The sequence below is a fragment of the Pipra filicauda genome, unplaced genomic scaffold (assembly GCF_003945595.2).
Source record: "Pipra filicauda isolate LSUMZ 115617 unplaced genomic scaffold, ASM394559v2 scaffold86_size2582843_pilon, whole genome shotgun sequence".
Taxonomy (NCBI): domain Eukaryota; kingdom Metazoa; phylum Chordata; class Aves; order Passeriformes; family Pipridae; genus Pipra; species Pipra filicauda.
Window position 1 is genome coordinate 1,186,836 of NW_024105053.1, and position 22,945 is coordinate 1,209,780.

The window sequence follows — 22,945 nt, forward strand, 5'->3', positions numbered from 1 at the left end:
TGAATTTCTAGTAGTCACTTCCTATCAAGAGTATTAATGGTGCTTCCTTTTATCCCCCCTCTGGCAAATGAACAGTTGTCATAAAGCTCTGCTGAATCAGGATGCTGACCTCTTTTTGCATAAATTCCAATAATTGTACCCTGTGAGAGGTGACTTCCTCCTTTAAACAGTGCCAAGAAAAGGTAGCCCTCTCCACGCATTTCTGTCTCTACAGTTGAAGGATTATGGGCATTATAATGCTTAAACTGTAATATTAATATTTGTGCTTACTTTTTCTTATGGGATAAGCACAGATGTGACACATACTAAGCTTGGGAATGCTGGTTTTGTGTGCTTGTGCATGCTTTTTTAATTATGCTGAGGATTGGAGTTTCACATTCAATGTATAAAATGCACTTAGGCAAGAGGTGAAGTATCCTGTGGGAAAAACAAGTTGTCTTCTGATAGAAACACTTCTTCCTTCCTCAAAGGGGGAAAACTAACATATTGGGAGTGCTTGCAGATCTTGTTAGTTAGGCTCTATTACCGGTTCCTCAGAGAAGAGAGCCCAGCTTTGCAGCTGTTCTGTGTGTATTCCTACAAGGAGTTGTCATCTCTCCCCTAGCCTTGTAGTTGGGTATTTTGTTCTCCTCGGGAGTGATAACAAATTTTGTTATCCATAGGAGACAAAAATGGTGAGGGGGTAGGAAGGAGAAAGGCTACAGCAGACAATTCTTTGGCAATCTGTATGTGAGGAAAGATTTCTTGTTTTCAATTGCCCACGCATAGGATTTCTTTATATTTTATTAACTGGTCTGACTAAACAGTTCACTTTTTTTAGTCAAATATATTTCAGTTTTAAAATAAAAAGTCCTGTTAAATTTTGGATTTCATGGGATATTACGTAATGTTTCACATCTTTAAAATTCCTTTATATTGTCAGGGTTTTTTGTTTTTCGCAGAAATTTTAAAAACAGCTTGGGGTTTTGTCCTACGTTTTCTCTCTCTCTTTTTTCTTTTTTTTTTTCATGTTGTATGTAAAGAAATCCAGATAAGTAATGGTATTTGTCTTGTCTGTACCCTGGCATTTCTGGTCTTTGCAGTTTTCATCATCCCTGGTGTTACTAGAGGATGGTCTAGGAGATTATTAGTCTCTTACTGAGGTTCAGGCTCCTTTCCAGTGCAGGTTGTGACAGCTGTTGTGCAATTTAAACACTTCCTCCAAAGTTTGAGTAGGTGTAGCAGAAATAAAGCAGTATGCTTCTCTGAGGGCAACATGAAATAATTCCTTCTTCTTGATTGTTACAATTTTTTATTACAAACCAAAAGATTATTACTGTTTTACAAATACACCACTCAGCCCAAGAAGGAGCTAAGAAATTGTCAGTTAAGTCACGGAGTGAAAAGTTGCAAAATCTATTTTCCTTTTTTCCTTTTGCATACTAAAGAATTAAACAAAATGCCACAAGCCCATTCTCCTTGTGATTAAATGCGAGAACTTTGGATGAAACCCCTCTTCATATGCCTGGAATCAGTCAGGAATCTGACATGACTTCAAAACGACTGCTTAATTAGACTTACAGTAATTTAATTAGATTTAATGATATTTAACAACTTACAGAATTACCCCATCCACATTACCTATTGTTACCTCTTGGAGGGGTGTGGCCTGTGGGAAATGTGTTTGTGTGTTCATACTATATGGGATTTTTTGTTTGTTTGAGGTTTTTTTGAAGAAAGGTGCTTGAGTTTGTCCTAACTGGTTATCAGATAAATATGGGGTTGAACTAAATGACGTGTTTACTTAGTACTAATTGCTATTCCTGACTGGTACTTAGCTTTGTATTTTGTAGAAGCATTCATATATACTACTAAGAGTATACTGCATAGGTGGAATTTTAAAACTCATAGTAGAGTGATGATGATTACATAGCAGCTTGCCTCATAATAATGAGATGTACTTTTATGAAACAATTGAGTCTCACTTTGCTTATCAAACTGTAATCGACTGTTTCTGAAGAGTAACGTGAAACACAGTGACCCTGCGTGACCTATTTGAATTTATGCTCCAGTCCTCATTTCAGTTATTTATTTATCTGACTAGATTTGTAAAACTTCTTCTACTTTCCTTCTAGGGTGGAGGGAGGAAGTTTATACAGCTGAACATCCTTTACTTTAAACTGTTCCTTCAGAAAGAATTTGTGTAGCAGCTAGAACTTGCAGATGAAAGTTACTAATTATTTTCAGTAAGCATACTGTAAGACAAGAAATGTGGAACATTTTTACATGGGTGCATTTGCCAATCCAGATGTACGTCGCTCCTTAATTAAGTTTTTCTGCTGTGCTGTAGGAAAAAGCACATTGCCATGCTGCTTTAGCATGCTCTTCACTGTTAGGTTTGTCCTGGTTTGGCAATATGTGGTGTAATTGAAGATTTCTGTAGAAAACTTTGCTCTAGACACTGGCACCCCATTCCTCTGTGAGAGTTTGCAGCTTGTCTGTTGCACTAGTTTTATATGTTTGTTCAACTGCCGGTTTTCTCTGCATGAAAGGGAGGAAGGGGGAACACGACTGTGATAGTGCACTGCCAAGTTATAAGCAGCTATGACTCTAAGAATACAGATAAAATTTCTTATGAGGAAGAATCTAAAACAATTCTTCCAGGAGTAACCTCTCTCTTGCTCAGATGATTCTATCTGCTATGTTGTGTTGAGCTATCCTAGTGTGTATCATGCATGGTTTAAGTATAATTTTGAATTTGGTTAGTGGTTAGGCTCATGCATACAATAGTGGTGGTACTTCTGTTACCCAGTGCAGACCCATGGTGAAAGGATAGTGAAGTTTTAATGAGTGACTTTACTTTTGCCACTTCACAAATGGCTACCCTGGTGATAAGGTTAAAATAAGCACTGGGCAGAGAAATCTGCTCGTACATGAACATGTTGGTGATCTAATTATGTAGAGACGTAGCTAGTATAATGTGATACATACTTGAGCTTTTGGTAAAGGTTTGTTCTGTTCTTCAGTGGTCAGACTTAGGCTTGCTTTTAAGTCTGGAGAAACAGAACGTTTCCTTAGCTAGCTGTTGATCTTTCTTAGAGCTTGAGGGCTAAATCCTCAAAGGGTGATATAGGTATGCAAATTCAATTCAGACTTGGCTGCCAGTAAACTGAATGGTATCGAGTTGGAATCTTATTTTTCTTTCTTTTTTTGTTTAGATATTGAAGAAGGATAAAAAGCTCCTCAAAGGTTTGGAAGGTTGAATGTGATCAGCATGAAGAGCTTAAAAGCAAAGTTCAGGAAGAGTGACGTAAGTATTTCTGCTCAGTTTGACTGCTGGTTTCCATGCTGGAAGTAAGTTCTTCACTCCTACCTTGATAAGCTTGTAGGTTAATGAATTACAGAGAAGAAAATCTTTTTCCAAGCACAAAGGCAACACCTGAGTACAGTACGGAGTAGGCTGTTTCTATTTGTAGGGCCCTTCCCTGTTGTGTTAATTAACAGTATTTCACTACTCTGGTCCCCATAACTGAATCATACACATGTATGTAGGGTCTGCAGAACTTCAGTTATGTTGTGCTGGTGCCCAGACTGAAACTTTATTCCAGGTTTAGGATTAAGCCTAGTAAGGACTTTACTACCCAATCATACTTCTGTCTAAGCATAATACTGCTCTTATCAGTGTGGTGTTTGAGGACTTAAAGAAATGTCTCAGACTGTGGCAGGGTTTCTTTGTCAGCAAGAATACAGGAACCCACTCAGCAATTAGGGCAGCTATGATTTATCAGCTCTAGTGTGATAGGAGGGGTGGATATGAGGCTGGAGCAGTGAGGAAGACAGACATAAATATGGAGGTCCTCAGCACCATTTTCCAAATGGCATTAAGAGAGACATTAGGCTGTACATCATGTGTAGCCTCTTGCTAGTAGTAGTAGTATCAGTGGAGATTTCTACTTGTATGGTAAGCATACTTCCCCTGGAGCTGTGGAACTGCTGTATCCAGTCCTGTTCTTGTCCTTCTGTTTCTACGCTGCTAGTAAGCAGTCAGTGAAATAGGTGACTTTGTGCTTAATTGACTTTCCAGATATTGTGTGGAATTTGTAACAAAACTCCATGATCTGTGAAGAATGTAACATTTCATTCTTCATCCTAAATTTTTGTTCTACTCTGAAAGAAGTGATGTGTTTCTTGTCATGGCCAGATTTGCATGGGGTCCTGAAGCAGCCATGTAGGATAAAGATGCTGAAGATGCTTAGGTTTGAAAATAGAGCTTCTTAAGAAGTTTTCATGTTCAGGAATAAAATTACACAGTGCACTCAGTGCATGCTTTGATGTAAAGATGGTCTCATGGCTCGCCTTCAGAGTGGTGTGTCTTTAGCCAGCCTGTAATGCCCATCAGTAACAGTGAAGAAGGTAGAGTTACTGTTGCAGTGTACCCTGTAGATGTGCTGGTTACTGTTTAGAAAGTCTTTTGAGCTACAGGTTAGCATTTGTTGTAGCTGCTGAATTGTCTTTCTAGCAGCAGCACTGGTGGATGCTCTACTACTACAGTTTAGAAAGAGGTGTTTCTTGAAAGACCACCTCTATAAACAAGCTAAATATGTCAACCACCCTTTGTTTTCTAGAATATCTAGAGTATTCTAGAAATATTCTGGTTTTGGATGCAGGGCAAAACACTTTTAGCTACTTAAGCAGTGTTTGGCTTTTGCTAGTCACCAGACTGAATCAGCCAGTGGCACAGTGTCCTGTACCACTTCACAACAAATAAAAATAATATCACAAATCTCCAGTATCTCATCTAACTGAACATGCCTTTCAGTTCAGAACTGCTATAGTTTTGTGGTCAGACATTGCTGCTCCTGTTGTAACAAGTGGCAGCAATTGCTATTTTGAGTTCACCTGCACCAGTAAAACTTTTAATAGGCATCTGCTTGAGTAATAGGAACAGTCCATTGGCTAATATATGATCACACTTGGAGGTTAGGTGTGCCCATTTGTTAGGATGACTTCATTCACACTTTTATGCTAGTTAGCTGAGCTGCTTCTCTAGTGCAAAGGCTAAGTGACATGCGTGATGAAACCAGATCTTGCTGTAGCTAGTCCAGCCACTATTATAAATCGCACTGGTTCACTTATTCCTTACTTATCTATCTTTGGTAATGTGTGTGCGCCTCTCCCCAAAATCAAGCGGCATCTGAAAGTAATTGCTGGTTTGATACTGCTGCTGTCTACTGGCTGGAGACAAAGCTGACCACAAAGGATTTTTCAGATACCTAAAATTTAGATATACTGCTCTAAGAGCACAACAGTCTAAATCTGTGACAATCTGGTTTCCTCTGTTTTGAAGCCAAACCTTAAGGGCATAATTCAAAGCAACCAACAGGAGCTGTTCTATATTTTGTGCAAGATAAGCAAGGAAAATTATCCTTCTCTTCACTTTCTAGAAGCTGCCCTTAGCTATAATTTTTTAGGAGAAAACAGAGGTCTTTTTAATTGGAATTCATTGTATTTGTATCTCAATTTATAAGATATGGTAACCACTCTTGGACTGGAGATAAGGGTAAAATCAGCAGGGATGAACGGACTATTTTCCTCATTCCTTTCTAGAAGAAATCTTTATTGTATAATTTTTTAGAACTGAAGGTGTCTTGGGGTAAGGAACAGTACCCTTCTCTGTAAGCTCACTGTTAGCATAAAAGAAATAAGGAGTGGGAGGAGTAGGAAATAAGTCTTCAAGATGTGTATGAGAAACAGGAATTACACAAACACTTCTCCAGCAGTGAGGCTGAATGAAGACCATGAAGGAAATTTCACTGATCTATTAAAGCTCTCTAGGCTTCTCTGGAGTGGCTGAATTCAAAGTGAGCATAACTGCTGATATTCAAGCATATGTCTTGGTGTCAAGGCATTGCTTTGGTGTGTAGTGATACCAGTCTTGCAGCTTGTGAAAAAGACTTTCCTGCTGCCTCTTTTTTCATATCTGCTCTTCTCCTTTTGAGGGTATTTGACCCTGTAGTGAGCCAGTTCAGGGAAAAAGTGATGGAAAATTACTTTGTAGGGTGAGTATCAAATGGATAACTCTCTGCTCTCTTACTGTAGGGTCAACCCTGAGAGGAATGGTCAAAGTAGGGGGGAACAGCAGGACATCCCTTTCTGCAGTTGTTGCTCGGCTTAGCACTTGGGATTATTGGCCCAAAAAGCATAACAGTGGACATGCCAGCAAAGAGGTTGCAGGAACACACAAGGGAATAAGGCTTCTAATTCAGATATTTAGCAAAATTGACATAGTCCACAGCTGAGAGGTGAGAGTATCACTCTTAAATAGAAGAGTGACTCTTCACTTCATGCTTTTACTCTATCTCTGTATCTTAACTGATTTACTATGTGTGAAGCCAGCTCCATTAACTGGAGAATCTTTTGTCCTTGACACACTTAATGGCTGTGGAATCTTTCCTGGGGGTGACTGTTGCCATGTGAACATGTGTATTTGGAGAGAAGGAATGAGATTTATCGCTCTGTCACAAATGACTATTGTCAAAGTGATATGTAGTCACAGGAGGATGCTTGTAGACTAGGAATCTGTGAAGAGGATGCCTAGGTGGGAGCAAAGCAGTGGACTGGAAGCTAAGCAGTGATGTGCAGACTTGAAGAATGTGTAGACAACAGAAATTGCACTCATGTCTTCACAAAGCAACAAGTCTCTTCTGCCCGAAAAGCTGTATTTTCTCCACTCTCCCCAATCTCTTTTTTCTCATTATCAGACTCAAAACCTACCACCTTCTAAACATCTGAAAGCTGATCACCTAAAAGGATGACCACTTTAATTGTTGCAAGCAACTATTACATGTAACACTTGAAAAAGCTGGCATAGTAATACCAGGAACTATCACTTGAAAGCTGAAATTGTAGTTTATTCACACAATGGAGAATGAATGTCTCTACCCAGTAAGACGTAAGGTCTTCACTGTTTTTGCTTGGAAAAGCAGATTTTGAAATAATCCAATTAAAACAAAAACAGAGCTGCTGATGTCTTATTAGGCCTCTTATTAATATTTGATACTAGAGTGTGTTCTGAAGTGACTAGTCAGTTTGTGGCCTGCCTTCAAAAACATCTAAAATCTTAAACAGGCAGATGATGGCAAAGTGGATTTTCAAACGTGCAAAGATTAAGCTTACCTAAACATGTTTTGCCTGCTTCTTAAATATTACAAGACGCTCATCAACATTTTTAGGCACCTACACACATTTAAATATCTAGCTCTATGACACTAAGATGAGGTAGGAACGTAAGTGATCTGTTTAGGTAGATTGGATTTTAACTGGTTTTTGTTACTCTAGCAAAGGCATATTATGTGAGGGCTGTGATGGTTTGGATTGTTTTCACTCTCATAAATTTGTAAGTGAAAACTGAAAAGTTTTAGAACCATTTTCTGGAGTACCAAAGATGATCTGAAAAACACATATTGCAATTTGTCAGTGGACCGATTTTCTTCTAATTACTACAATCGTTGACTGGACAAGAAGAAGATTAGAACTGGGATTTTTTTCCAAATATCTTCAATACTGAATAATTAAAACAGCGGAGTGTCTTCTAAAATGGAAAGTTGACTGTGCAGTTCAGCAGAAAATGTAGCTGTTGTCAGAGGCAGAGCCAAGGTAGGCTGGGATTTCCCGATGCTAATTGCCAGCTCTAACTTCTGGTATTTCTGGAAATGCTTATTTGTTGTACTATCATGCGGGGGTTGAGAAATTTGCAGTTCTAATTAAAATGTCTTCTTTTTGGATTTTGGTGTAGTCATTGTTCCATACAGCTCGAAATGATGAGATAGCTAGATATGTTGTAGTGTAAAATCTCAATCTTAATCTAGACACTGTGCTAATTAAGGCTTGGTACCTCTTTTTAATGCCAAATGTTCTAAGTAGTTGGCATCCATTTAACAGTTTTTAAAGTACAAAAGGCTATGTGAGGGTCTGGAATGGAAGATTGTTGGGATACATTGTACTGAAATCTCTGTGTTCTCATGTGCTCTGACTGAATGTGTGGGAGAACAAAACTTGGGTGGGGCAACTTGAAAAGTAATAAGGCGTGATCTCCTTTAAACAACTCTTAATTTGTTTTATACACTGAAAACTACAATTAACCAAAAAAGGAGCATGGGAATGAAAATTGCAGTATCCACTCTGTGTGCATATACTACTTACTTTCAGGGTAATTGTGACAAGAAACTCATGTACAAAGTTCACTCTGGCAAAAAAAAGTGAAATGACAATGTTGGCTGACCACTATACACAACTATATAGAAAATGAACTCTTGAAACTTGCTTTTCAGTGTCCTGCTTTTATTGGGTGTTGGATTAAATCAGCCTGACACACATCATCATGGCTGTAGCTTCAACTCGTTTATTTTGTTCAGTAGTGATCTTTGATTCCACTATTCAGCGTGTAGGGGAAGACTTGATCTCCAGAGTTTGTAGATTGTCCTCAAGCACCTCTTCTTGAGAATGGAAAATTTAACCTTCTCTTCCTCTTGAAACAAGCGATGTGGCTCCTGATTCTCCCTCTCTCTCAGGAGTCAAAGATTCTACTTTCCGCCCCATTTTCTGCTCCTGAGCTATTTAGCTTCATGTCTCCAGTTCTGGACAGCATAAGGCTGTGCTCTAGTCACCTTACTCTCTCAGCCAAAGCTTAAATGCTTTATGCAGGAAGGAAATTAAACATGTTCTGAGTGTATTAGAGTAAGACCTGCTGCCAGTTCTGGTCAGTCCAACGTGAACCTCCTGCCATCAAGTAGTGTATTTTCTTTATTATTGACTATAGGAATGTACTTGGAGCACTCCTAAAATTACCTTATTCAGGTGAACTGTAATTCTGGTGTGCCTGAACCCTCTGGGGGGGGGGGGCAATGTCAGCCCATAAGTTATGTAGCATCTCTTTTAGTGGTGGAAAGAAAATGTAGTGGAGAAAGCAAGCAAAGACTGACAGATAAGGGTATGGGAAAACAGAAGGGAAGGAAAAAGGTCTGAAAGGGGGGAGAAAGGAGGGACAGTTGAAGCTGTAGGGTCAGAGTTACTATTTTGGTAACTGTTCTGTGAGAAGAAGCAACTGGGTTCTTGTGGATTGCCTGCTGATCATCTGTCTCTGGATGGGAAAGTACAAAGACTGAGGCTGATATTTGAGGCAGATATTCTATAAACAACCTGCAGTATCTACAAATTGTTAAGACAGAAAGGAAAGGGAATTGGTAAATGAGAACTGTGCTGTGCGGTTTGGAATTGCAATAGGCGAACCTGGGTTGGAGTTAGCTTACTTTGAATAAACACATGGTTACTTCCCTAAACAGGATTATGAAATGGGAGGGAGTAGGAAGAAGAAAGGCAAATTGGCATATGCAAACTGGAAAAAAACTAGTATTTTTAAATATATTGGTAACAAGAAAGGGATCTTTGTTGTGTAGAGACATTTCTTTTGTGTCCTTTTAAAAAGTTCAAAGGCCTGAGTTTGGAATAGTTGGAAAAAAGCAATTGTAGTTTTTTCATTTGTTTGTTTACCTTTAATAAGATTTAAATGTAAAGTAAAATAAATTTTAAAATTATAAATGAGCAGTCTGTGTGTTCTTACTGTGGTACACTATATCCTCTCTTCCTTTTTGGCACTACTCGTGCCTAATCTGATTTGTCCAGCTGTCGAAGTTGTCAGCTAAAACTCACGTAAAGGAGAGGATTTAAGGAATGGTCCAGTCTTTGTGTTTGAAGGTTGTTGTCTTGTTTTTTGTTGTTAGTAAAGACAATTTGCTGTGAATATCTCCTTTAATATGATCTAAGTAATATAACACCCATACGTTTTATTTTAGCAGAGATTTGAGCCTTTTTATCCTATGCTTATATTTTGGGAGTCTAAGAATGATGTAAGTAGACAACAAAAGCTAAGGAGTTAATCAGGCTGAAAGTGATGTATTATTTGTCTAATTCCAGCGATATTTTCTAGTCCTGTTCTTCAAGAAGCTGTTCTGATTGTTTCAAGCCCTTTTTTGCTTTCTTGCACATTGTCACACTTGTGTCTCATTGAAGTGTTCTGAATATGTCTCATGCATGTTCTGAATGTCTGTGAAGCTTAAGCGTAGATGAGAGTCAGGATGTCAGTGGCTATTCTTTCCAGGAAATGGGAAGCATGGACTTGTGTTGTTATTCTGACATGTGAAAAGCTATTTAATGAGCTATTTTTTCTACTTCTAGACCTAAACAATCTAGACATAGCTGCAGCCTTAAGCTTTTAAAAATACTGTTAACATTGTGCTGGCAAAAGCCATCATGGTTGAATATCTTTTAACTACAGCTTTGAGATATCCTAATTTCTTAGACTCACAGCTTCTGTCCATATTTATTGGTACCACAGGTATTATCTCTTCCTGTATTTAGGTTGTTATGTGGACTCCATACTTTACGTTGATGTATTTTGAGGTAGAAAACTTCTTAAATGTTGTTCTTGTTTCACCTGACACTAGTGCTACTTTATACTGTTTGGATTTCGAGAGGTGACTAGCAAAGCATAATCTGAAACTCAAGCTAAATTTACTCCTCTACAGCTGTCTGAGAAGTCTCATTCCCCAGCTATGCTGCATGTGTGTATCTCAGATGAAATACACAGCTAGTTGTCCACAACACTTGCACTGACTTGATTACGATGACAGAAGCAAAGGTGTTTTAATAACTTTGCAAATGATGTGGTTACCAATGCATATGTATGTGTCTGACATACCTGTGTGGCTTGGTTCATGGGTGCATACCTGTTTTCTTTCATCTTTGTTTCTTTGCTGTGTATGATCCTCTTATGAATCTTGTAAACTTGGGAAACCTGTCTGCTTATCCGGAGCCTGAAACAGTGCCCTTTGAAGTCAGAAGAAAGAGTTCAGTCTGCTTGGCTGAGCATTGAATCAAGAGTGAAACCCAAAATTCTGGCTCCATGGATGCATATGGTGGGGTTCCAGTGAGGCACGAATTTCCCCTGAATCTAGCATGGAAATACACATGGCTATTGAGAATGCTCAGGTTGGTGGCTTGTCCAACAGTGCCTTCTTTCTGGTGTAAGTAGCTTGAGTTTTTGTTGTGTTCCCCCTTGCTTTTTTTGTTTGTTTGTTTGTTTCGCAGGTCATTGCTTATGATATGATGTGATTCTCTTCAACAGGATTAATGGCAGCCCCTCAGTGACCTTGCCCTTCAGGTCTGTATTTCAGATGTATAATCCATAGGTATATAGGAAGTTTAACTCAAAGGCACTACTTGAGATGTAGATGAACTCTGGAATCTTCCAGGAAGGAAGCAACAGCATGAGGGTACAGAGTGTTAGTTGATGTATTGTTTGTGAGCAATTTTGCTGCACACCCCAGCTGCAGACAGATTGCTGCATTTTGAAACAGAGGGAGCTTCATCATGCACAAGCACTTTATTAATCATTAAGAAAAGCCATAGCGTGCTGTCAGATTCATGTCTTCAGTTGTTTTGCCTCTATTGCTTCTTGTCAACAGGCACAAAATGCGTAAAGACTTTGTGTGGTAATGAAATCAGATTTGAAACTATGAGTCTCTATACAACCCTTTTAATGGTGTATGAGGGGATTTGGTTGAAGGCAGTACTTTGTGAATACAGGTGTAGAAGCTGTTTTATCTGTAAATGTGTACTTGCCTTGGAGATTGATTCTTAAAGGCCTTAGGTCAGAATCATAGAATGGTTTGGGTTGGAAAGGACATTTAAATGTCATCTAGTCCAACCCCCTCCTGTGACTAGGGACATCTACAATTAAATCAGGTAGCTCCAAACCTGGTCCATCCTGACCTTGGATGTTTCCAAGGATGAGGCAATCTACAGCCTCTCTGGGCAACCTGCTCCAGTGTTTTACCCCCGTCATTGTAAAACATTTCTTCCTTTACATCTAGTTTCAGTCTACCTTCTTTTAGTTTCAAACCATTATCCCTTGTCCTATTGCAGCAGGCCCTGCTAAAAAGTCCCTCTCCATCTTTCTTTACAAGCACCCTTTAAGTATCAAAAGGCTTCAATAAGATCTCCTGAAGCCTTCTCTTCTCCAGGCTGAGCAACCCCAACTCTCTCAGCCTGTCCTCAGAGGAGAGGTGCTCCAGCCCTTTGGTATCTGATGGGTCTATGTCTTTCCTGTGCTGAGGACCCCAGAGCTAATTGCTCCAGGTAGGGTCTCATGAGAGCAGAACAGAGGGGCAGAATCCCCTCCCTCACCTGCTGCCCACCCTGCTTTGGATGCAGCCCAGGACGCGTTTGGCTTTCTGGGCTGTGAATGCACATGGCCAGGTCATGCCCAACTTTTCATCCACTGGTACCCCCAAGTCCTTCTCCACAGGCCTGCTCTCAACCCCTTCATCCCCCAGCCTGTGTTGATGCCCTGGCCCATGAGCAGAACCTTGCACCTGGTCTTGTTGAACCTCATGATGTTCCCATGGGCCCACTCTTTGAGCTTGTCCAGGTCCCTCTGGATGGCATCCTGTCCTTCAGGTGTGTCAAATGCACCACTCAGCTTGGTGTCATCTGCAAACTCGCTGAGGGTGCACTTGCTCTCACTGTCTGTGTCCCAGATGAAAACATTAAGCAGTACTGGTCCCAGTACAGACCTCTGATCGCTGACCTCCATCTCTGATGAGGTTAATTTACTGATCGCTGACCTCCACATTGCTGATCTCCATCTGGACATGGAGCTGTTGACAAATACCTTCTGGATGCAGCCAACCAGCCAATTCCTTGTCCACCAAACAGTCTATGAAATCCATGTCTTCAATCTAGAGAGAAGGATATTGAGGGAGGCCATATGTTGACCACATTATTTCTATGTGCTTATAAGGGGAAGAAGCAGGACACTTTAATTCCTTTAGCTGTGGCTAAGGGAACCTGAACAGCTTATTTTGTGCTTATGCCTTATGTTGTCGATGGAGGAGGACTGCAAATTCAAGCTGTCTTGGAGTGTATTACTGGCACAGTAATGACATACCTAAGGGTGGGATTTTTCTGGATTACTTTTTGACCACCCAATTGTGTTCCTGTCCCACTTGGTACAGACAGCCTGTTGCTGTCTAATTTTGCTGGATTTGTCTCACAACTGTCTCCTGTCATGTTAGAGCGTGATAAGTACAACAGGCAGCAGGTGTGTGTCCCTGTGGCTCTCTTGCAATAGGTGTTGCAAACAGGGCTCTGTGTGTGAAGCGCTGTACAGCAAGAAGCTGCCCTAGGCTTCCTGTTGGGCAGCAGTTTTTTTATCCAGTAGTGAATACCACTTCTTAATGCATGTGTTGTTTGCTTGTAAACTCAAGAGTTGCTCAGTGTGTTTTGGTTTTGTTGTTCTTAGTGTAGGATCCTTGTGTGCAAGCCAGGTCTCGCTTCAGCTGGATTGCTGTACTGGTTATTTAGCATGTTGTGCTCTTGAGAGGAAGGTTGTGTTATCCATGTGTTTGTGAGGAACATTAGCACAGATTAGTGTCACAGCTAAAAAGTCCTGGAACTTTCCTGTGGTGGTGCACTGCAGTTATCTCCGTTTACTCAGATGATGGTAAGATGCATGAGGTCAGATGTAGGCTGTTGGGTTTTTATGTTTGTGAGTAATTTTGTTTTTCTGAGAAGGTCATTTGAGAGAAAAAGTAATTCATATTAATTGATATTGCTTGCTTAACTCTGATATAGTGAATGGGACGGGGCGAACATAAGCGGGGTGTGGAGAAAATGGCTACAGGTAAGTTTCTTCTGCTGAAGGCTGACCATTGGTTTCTGTTATATTGCCTAGGATTTTGGAATAATGTATGATATGTTTTTTCACATTTCTCAGTGTGGATGCTTGGTCAGTCATTACACATTAGGTGATAAACGCTACAGGTTTTTTATTATTTTCCTCTTTTAATTTAGGCTAGCTGGAGAAAGATGGGACCCTCCTCTGGCCATAGAAGCTTGTGTTCAAACTCATTCACTGTATCTTTGCACAGTTTTGGGCAAATGAGCAACTCTGGCTGCTGTTTCACCTTGTAAAATACATAGTATCTACTTCATTTAGCTGTGCAGTGTTGAAGGGAAAGCACCAGGTCCAATATGAGAGTTTCGGATACAAAATAGAAGAACATTAAATGAGTGTTCTTCAGACACCAGGAAGGTGAGTTTAGTAAATTAACTTGTAGGTGAAATGTGCTTGGCATTTTTTCTTCTGCTAACGTAAGAATGTAATTGTTATGCCGTTGTGTATTTTTCCCAATCCATGCAAGTGAGTTTCCATGCCTGGAATTTAGATTTATAATCTGCTTCCCCTCCCTCCCAGCACCAATGTATCATGATTCTTTTAGATGGAGGTCAAGTCACTTTATAATTTATTCTTGAAATACTAAGTTGCCTTTTTGCTGTGGTGCTGGCTCTGGTTGTGTCTGTCTATAAGCTAACAGGAAAAAAGTCTGCTATCTAGAAATTATACCTAAATATTACTTAATGACAGATTTCTTCCTGCTCTTTGGCAGCAGCAATTCTTGCACTCATTCTCCCCTCCTGTCTCCCGGGTAACTCCCATGGGTTTAATAACTGTGGTTGGGACAGAAATTTAATTTTCTTAAATTTATGTTTCTGTTTTTAACACTAATAGGTTTTTTGTTGTTTGAGTGTGTGTGTGTGTGTGTCCCCCCCCGCCCAACTGGTCTCTAAATTACCTCTGTAGTGCTTAGTATCTTCAGTTTTATGAATGTAGGATTGCTTTGGCTCTGTACATACAGCAAACACAATTAGAAAATTACATTCTTTGACATCAGAAAAACAAATTAAGCATTTTCAAGTAGCTCATACATAGTACATGCACTGAAGGCGGCTGAAAACAAACTTAGTACAATCTAATTTAGAGGGAGGGGAACAGCTACTGTAAATCTTGCCGTTGGAATTGACTTAAGCTCCTTGTTGAGAGCTTAAACTTCCAGTATGAGAACTGCCAACGTAGTGCAGTAAAGGAAGGAATGGTTAGAAGATTGGAAGAAGGACTCAGCCCTTCATCTTTCAACAGCAGCCTTGTGCAGGGTCTTGTTAGCCCACTTTCAATCATTAAAAATAAGGGAGAGGTGTGTAAAAATATTTAAATGAGGTAGTTGGTATGGATAGGAAAGTGATTCTGCAGTACTCAGATACTGTGGAAATATGAGGACTGTGTAAATTCTCTTAGAGACAATCAGCTTTTACCATGCCCAGACTAACTTCTTTCTCAGCTCTGCATAGCTTGAGACTCCTCAGACTGTTCTGACCTTGGTGTGTCTGCTGGCTGTTGTTGTAAACTTTCGTCTCTTGAGTTTCCCCCTGTTTAAAATCTCTGGGTAGTTTGTGGAAGTGCTGCTGTTGCACACTGCTGGAAATCTGACCTTTGCAGGGCACTGGAGTTTGTCCCAAATGTGTGTAATAGGACGGCGTGAGGGCTGCATGGACACTTCCATCAGTAAGAGTTAGAGGGGTGATTTTTAAATATGGATCCATTAATGGCCCTGAAATTGGTCTCCTTTAATGATCTTTTCTGAAAAGTTGAGACCTGTGTTTGTGGTGACAAGGTGCTCAGAACTTTGTAGGACCACATCTTTTACATTTAAGTAGTTCAGTTGTAGGATTACTCCCAGTTTTTCTCAATGCATGACCATGCTCTGACCTAGAACATGTCTCCTCCTCTTGTTTTCGGTGGGGGGATTCTGGATGAATTGTCAGTTTTCACACACAGCTGAAATGCATCTTCTTTTCAAGTATGTTTTGAATAATCCATAGTGATTAAGCAAAACAAGTAGGAAAGAATGTGATCTTGCTATATGCCATTGTAATGACCCCCTCTTTGAAATAAATCAGTTGTTTGTCAGAAGACTCATGTCTGCATAAGCACACGACATTGCTGCAGACAGGAAGTGCCCTAGTCTGTTGACCTCGTCTCCCAGGGAAAATCAAAGTTCTCATTAAATTAAGAAAAAACAACAAAAAAGCCCCCAACTTGTCTTAGTGGAAGACAAAGGCAATAATATAACCTCTTTTTTTGTTGTTGTTTATGAATGTGCAATTTGATACTTAAATTGCTTTTAAAACCATTGTAATGCAGCTGAAAAGAGTGAGGTCAGATGTATTTTCTTAGGGTTATATTACACTGCACAAGGGTGAACAGGAAATGGTTTAAAGGAATGCCAAGAAGCCCCTATTCCCTAACCAATTCCCTTGTCTTCTTTTTAACCAGCTTTATTTCACATTGCATGCTTCAGCTGCTATAAGCATTTCTGGGTTAAGAATAGGGGAAAGTTTCAGTGTGTTCTTAAGTTACATCATCCAAGCTCCTTTGCCTGCAATTTAATGAAGAAAACTGTCTGGATTTTAAATACAACTGTATACAGACCAAGTGTAGTGAAACAGATCTTGCTGTATGCATTTCTCATCTGTTAGAAGAGGTATGCTACCTTATTAACACTAGAAAGGATGATAGATTAATGTGAGAAGAATATTCATCAAAATTTCCAATAATTAACACTGTTTTGCAGGAATTTATGCAGTACCTTCCCCATTTATTGACTTTATTTCGTGAATTCTAATTTGTCTGTTTGGAGATAGATTTTTTTTTTTTTTTTTTTTTTTTTTTTGAAAGCAGCCCTTTTTTTGGTCTTCAAGTCTAAGTCTAGAAAAGTGAAAAAATCTTAAGCGTTGCCAAATCTGTGCTCTTAAAAACTATCAAAATCAAATAATCAAAGAAAAAATAAACTGAAACCTGAAACTCAAACTCAGACTTAAGTCTTTCTGTACCATACACTCCCCGAAATGTTTAAGACTGTTTATATCTCTTTGGTCGCTTTGCTTATCACCTGGAATATCCAGTTAAGTAACATGAAGGAACATCTTGTAGAAAAGAAAATTTGGAAGTAGGTGTTTCAAAGAGCTGCAGGGCAAAATAGCTTCTTTTCTGGAGATGCAGTGACCTGTACACAGCATGATTCTTGGGCTTCCTGCTATTCATAGGTGAGGTAAGTCCCTTCCTCTATGGGGAAGGTTATTTGCTACAGCAAGTCACCTCTTTCTGGGGCTTTGATAAGACGTAATGAATGCTCTCCTAACACCTAGCTTCTAATCTAAAAGCTCATAAATTTTTTCATACCTGATCTGTCTGATTCTAGGGGTGTATTTGGTGGTTGTACCTATTGGCTGGTTAGTAGGGCAAATCTTGCAAATATTAGCAATGTTTGCCAGAGTGCTGCCTAACTGAACATGCAACGCTAAACCAGAAATGTACTAAATTCCTTCACAGTGTGTGTGTGATGTGAATTTTTTATAGTCTTGTCTCTTCATGACTCATTTCAAACACATACACATAAGCATAAGTTCCAAAAGTAACCTACTGCTTATCTTAAAATATCCTTAAATAGTCACACTAGGCATTATCCTGTGCTGTCTCAAGCTTGGATATCAACTCAAGATGTCTAAAGTATGGCAAAACTAGATAAGCTGACCAGTAGTGTTGGTACACATTCAGGAGTTTAAACTTACAAATGTCCGGCTCCTGTCTCACTCAGAAGATGAGGTTGTAACTTCTTCTGAAGCTTCTGAACACAGTGATTCGGCTTTCCAGAATTCAGCAGCTTTGCTTACCACCTAGCATAGGTGATCTCTAGTAACAGTGTTTACAGAAGTCCGAAATATTTGCACAACAGTAATTATTAAAGAGGACTAGGAGCTCTGGTTATGAAATCCGTCACCTATAACAATAATTAACGACGAGTGGTTGTGTAGAAGGCATGTAGTATGCTAAGAATCTACAATTGCAGCTGAGTGCCTGCTACATGACATCAAAACCTTGGTGGTTGAATACTGTAACTCTTTAGACATGGGGGCAGGACCTAATAATGAAATTAGAGAGTCTTCTTCAGCCTTTCTGACATTTGTAACTCTAGACTTAATTGGTTTTCTGTGCAATTAATCCTTATCAAATGTGTGATTTGTTGCAGCTTTAGGTTTTAAGGGAAGACTCGATTATAGAACTGCTGGTATTACACCCCTCCCTTCCCCTGCATTTTTGGTCAGTTTTCCAGGTTTTTTCCTGTGTTGTTTTGGTAGAAGAAGACATTAACAGAGAAGACAGCCTACCATCTTGTTTTCTGCTTCAGGACTACTCTGGCAAAATCAGCTTGAGACCTTCACTGGATCTTCAACACTGCTTTCCCCCCTGCAGAGGTGGGGTGGTCACTTCAGTCTCCCTTTGTGGGAAAAGGGTTAGGACATTTGAGATGGCCTGCCACTTCTGAGCCCTGGAGAAAAGTTCTTGGTTGGAAGCAAAACAAACAAAAAAACTGAAGGAAATGTGTCTACTGACATGAAGTCTGAGCTTTCTTTGAAATAGAAAAATAGGAGCTTGCACTGACATGAATCATCATCATCCATGTTCTGTTCCTTGTTTTCTCTTCAGCTGATAGTGGGTGGAGTTCAAAAGTATTTCAAGCTAAACTAACTTCAGAAGACACTAACTTGGGAGTGAGTTACCATCAGCCTGGGCCTCTATTGTCCTACTGCAGCTTTGAGAATCTTTTTGGCACGTCTTCATGTGGCTTTTTCACGCTGCCCTTGAGGCATTGTGCTTACCAATAGATCTTAGATGTTGTTACTGCTATAATGAAAAGCATCATGGCTAAGCTGTGCCTCCTTCCCTCTTTCAATATCCCTTTGCTGTTCCCTGCAAACTTATTGTGTGTCTGTCTGTACCGCAGAAAGCTTGTGCTGGGCCAGGATCTTGCTATACTTAGTGCTGTTATTTTTATCTCCTCGTCTTACCCTTGCAGTTTGAGGGGTTCTTCTCTTATAAAGTTTCATTCTAAAATGAAAGCCACATTCCTCTCCCATAAAGTACCAAATGCATATTATCTTACCTAAAAGAGACGCCGTGCTTGTTTGTGGAGCAGCGGGTAAACATAATTTGTGCTATGCAGATTTGCCGAACATTAATAAATTCCAATCACCCAAGCTGATGAAAGACACACATTATCTGTTTCTGGCAAGAATTATATTGCATCTAATTAGGCCCAACTTTAGAACATTGCATTTCATGAGCAAAGTTAATTACAATGTTCTTAGCCTTTGTTACAAGAAAGCTTAGTGGTGGGGAAAATCAGCAGTTGACGTTAATTTGTGTTCTCTTACTTAATGCTTAACTGTCTCAGTCATTTAGTATGTAAGCTTGCCAGTCCTGCCATGCACTGCAATTTCTGGGGACGACGTAATTTCAGCTGATGAGAATGACAGGGGGAGAATATTATTTCCAGTCATGGAAAGCAGTGTAGTGTTCATGCAGCTCTCCCTCCTCAGTGGCTCAAGAGAGTGTATTTTTAAGGGAGTTAATCAACTGGTTTGGGTTTTTTTTTTGTATGTGAGACAATAGGGTAGAGTTGCTGTCTTGATGTTGAAAGTATTAAATACATTCTCTTTGTGATCTCCCTTACCTTCCTACTCAATCCCCCAACTTAAACCTCCTTTCCTAGCAAAAAAGTCTACCTGATTTATGTTGTAAATATGACTACATACCCTGCAAAAGTTGTAAGAAAGTTAAGTGACCTTTTTAGAAAACATCATAAGAGCATTTGCAATGTTTCTTGAGATTGGGCAGAATCAGTCATAGATTTCTTAGATTTCACAAGGTCCTTTATGAGAAGCAGAACTAGCAAAGCCTGGCCTCCCTGTGTGGTTGTTTTGTACTCCTCCATCACAGTACCTGTGGTTCTCACATTCTGGCCTTCAGTGTCTGCCTTTTCTGCTTTTTCTCTGGCATATGTGTAGAGACAATTCTCTCCCATGTCCCCTATGTGCCTGCCAGGCATCAGACAGTGTCTGCTGGGGCTCTTCCAAATTGCTTAAGCAGGTAGTGCAGGTAGCTGTTTGGCATTTGACAGATCAAACGAAACAGCCAAAGCTCACACTGCAGTCTTTGGTAGAAGCACTGTATTATTCTTGTCAACATAATCACAGGTTTTCATGAAACTTGCACGAGCTTATTTGTCTTGGAGACTGCTTCCTAGCTTTCAGTAATCTTGGAGCAGGCGTACTGGTATAGAATGATCGCATAAACCTCCTGGAGGGTTGGGGGGAGAGAAGGGACTGACACCAAATTAAATTTTATTTCTAAAGAAATAATTCTGGAGCAAGAATGGTATCCTCTAGGTTGTATTGCTGAGTTTGCTAAAGCTGCCTTTATCAAGGGCTGAAGGTTTCTCTTGGTCGCAAAGTAGTGCTAACAGAAAGCTACTAGCTGGGACCAGTTTTTAAAGCTGACAATTTATGTTCGAGAATAGAGATGTGGTTTCTGCCTATGCTAAATAAACTTGTTAGGAGATCCAATTCCACTCTGTAAAATAGATGCAATTATAAAAGTAGTGTCACATTGAATTTGTTTAATAAAGCTACTTAACATGGCTGTTCTGGAGACTGTCTTTGTTTCTGCAGGCATCTGGCTACACTTGCAATTTGAGAATAATCAAGGGTAGATTTTTTTTTTTTTTCTCTGGTGCTTTGTGCAACAGGACTTTAAGCCATGATTGAAATGTTAGGGTAAATTGAACTCTGACACACATCTGCCTGCACTGTTTCTAGTAAAATAAGTAGACTCCATCCTTTTGCTATATTGAATTTTTTTTTTCTTTCTACCGGATGTCTTGAATGTTATGTGGATCGGCACAACCTCTGGTCAAACAATGGTCATACTCTGTCACGGTCATTGTGTGAGAACTTCAATGATACAACTTGCATCCTATTTCTTGCTATTCTACACTGTGGATGCAGACAAGAAATGAAAGAGAATAGGACATTTTGTCATTATCATAATTATGCTTTGTTGTATGATGTAAATTTTCCAGCTTCACTCTTCAGAGATGGAGGCTATTGACTCTTGCATGTCTAAAGATGCATGTCCAGGAATGCTGTCTGTCTAGTGGCTACTCTGTCCAGGTTACTGCCTCCTTCAACCTGTCAGGGCAGCAGAGGTTTTGCCTAAAAACCAGCAGTGATTAGATAGTTTATATGCAAAACATGTATCTTCTGTATGGGAGATAGGTATATCATTCTTACTGGCTTTCTCAGGAGCCTTTCCCACGAGCCTGTTACCTGGACAAGGTGCTGTAACCTAGTGAACGTTCAAGATGTATTACACTAAGAGCAAATTTGTCTGACAGATTCTTGCATCTCAGGCAAATACAAGTCAGGGATGGACAAATTCTGCAACACACGTTCTGTGGAATAGCTTGGGAGATGCTCTGTCTGTGAGAATGAACTCTTCATAGTCTTGTTTGCCATCCCTTGGCTTCCCATGCATCTTCTGGGAAGAGCAGTAAGCAAGATGCTTCACTGTAGGGAATTGACATTGATACTGTACAGATGTAGTGGCTTCCATAATCTTTTTCTCTTAAGCTCACACATGAATCCGAGTGCAAAAAAAAGGACTGTTTAGAGTAGGTGAACTAAAACAGTTGTGGGATTTGAGTTTTGAGACAAAGAGATTTTGCCCTCTTCTCTGGGGAGGTGTTGGAACTTGTAGCAAAATGCATCAAACCACAGTCTGCATAGCTTTGAGGAATATGATACATCATAGTGATACCATCTCATTTGAGTTGTACTGTTTCTACTCGTGGTGTTTCAATTGTGCAGTTGTTTGGTGAGCCTGGGATGCTCTCTGGAATGATACAGACCAAGGGATTGCCCATTGAGTCATCTGTGGCAGAGCAAAGACTGCAGTAGGAAAGTATGTTCTAAAAGCAAATCTTGCATTCAGTCATAAAAACAGGACTTTGTAGTGCTGCCCTTTGTAAAACCCAAGCAATCTGTGGCCTCTTCATTAGGACACTTAAATGCCTGACACTACAAAGACCTTACTACACAGACTTCTTTTTCCTTCACTGCTTGCAAGCTGAGTTGGGTTTGCAAGAAAAAGCTCTGGTTCCCATTTTCATCTGAAATATGAACTCTGCTTTACATTCCTGACCTGTAACAGAGCTATTCCAAAAACATGCCTTTTCTCCTTCAAAACAGCATGTGTTGAATTATAATGGCCCATCCTGCAATGCAGACATTTTAATTTTCAACAGGCATGAACGTCTGCAAGGAGGTGAAAGTTCGGGGTGAGGGGGGAAGGCTAACTCAGAAAATATGAACAGAAATATGTTCCATTCCCAACCCCCTGTTCTTTAGAGCATTCTCTCCAAAAGAAATTAAAACCAGAAAGAATTTTAGAATTATTTTTATCTTGAGAAGAACTGGATGCCTGTTTGAGATTTTGGAATGTAAGTTATGAGTAAAAAAGCAGTCTTGTGTTTGTGTACAACTTCACAGTATTTAGATGGTGGGGGGAAAATACACCTTTGAGGTCGAAAAATAGAACTGTAATTATGTAAAATATGCAAAGGTAATTGACTGTCTTGCTAGCCTTGTCATTTTGGCCTAGAGGAAGGGGAGTCCTTCTGCAACCAGTGTTTCCCATTGAAAACACTGAAATTCTTCATGCCTTGTAGAGCGTGTTGTCTGCAAGTTGTGTGCATGTTGTTGAGCTGTTTAATTTTGGCTCCTGATGTATCTGTTGCTCACTACTCACCTGGCTTCGTTCCAAGCAGAAGATGAGCTGTTTGCCTAATGGGAGATGGAAGTTCTTGCTGTTGTGGTGCAGTCGCAGCTCTCTGTAGCTCAGGGACTGAGCAGCATAGGAGGTGGCTGCAGTGGCAATAAGGGGGTATGAATTTTGCTGTTCTTCTGATAAAATGTTAAGGGTGGAGAGTCTGAGAGGGAAGTTGGGTGCAGGTAGCTAAAGAGCTTAAATTGTGGTGATGGATTGACTGTCACAGAGTGCTGGGAACGTCTGCTCGACACAAACCTCCCCCCCCAGACGAATGTCAACTCAATTTTTTGTAAAAGCATATCCACCTTGACATACATGTTACTGGAATAATGCTATGTGTCG

At 39.9% G+C, this 22,945-nt stretch overlaps 1 protein-coding gene across 3 annotated transcripts in view; it reads left to right on the forward strand.

The window, feature by feature from the left end:
• Positions 1-22,945, forward strand: part of RAI14 (retinoic acid induced 14) — an 88,834-nt gene that overhangs the window by 7,419 nt on the left and 58,470 nt on the right. For all 3 annotated transcript variants that reach the window (XM_027745667.2, XM_027745668.2, XM_039390736.1), the window contains exon 2: positions 3,198-3,289. In XM_027745667.2, coding sequence (XP_027601468.1) covers positions 3,254-3,289 — 36 coding nt within the window. In that variant the 5' untranslated portion in view covers positions 3,198-3,253. The remainder of the gene's footprint in view (positions 1-3,197; positions 3,290-22,945) is intronic.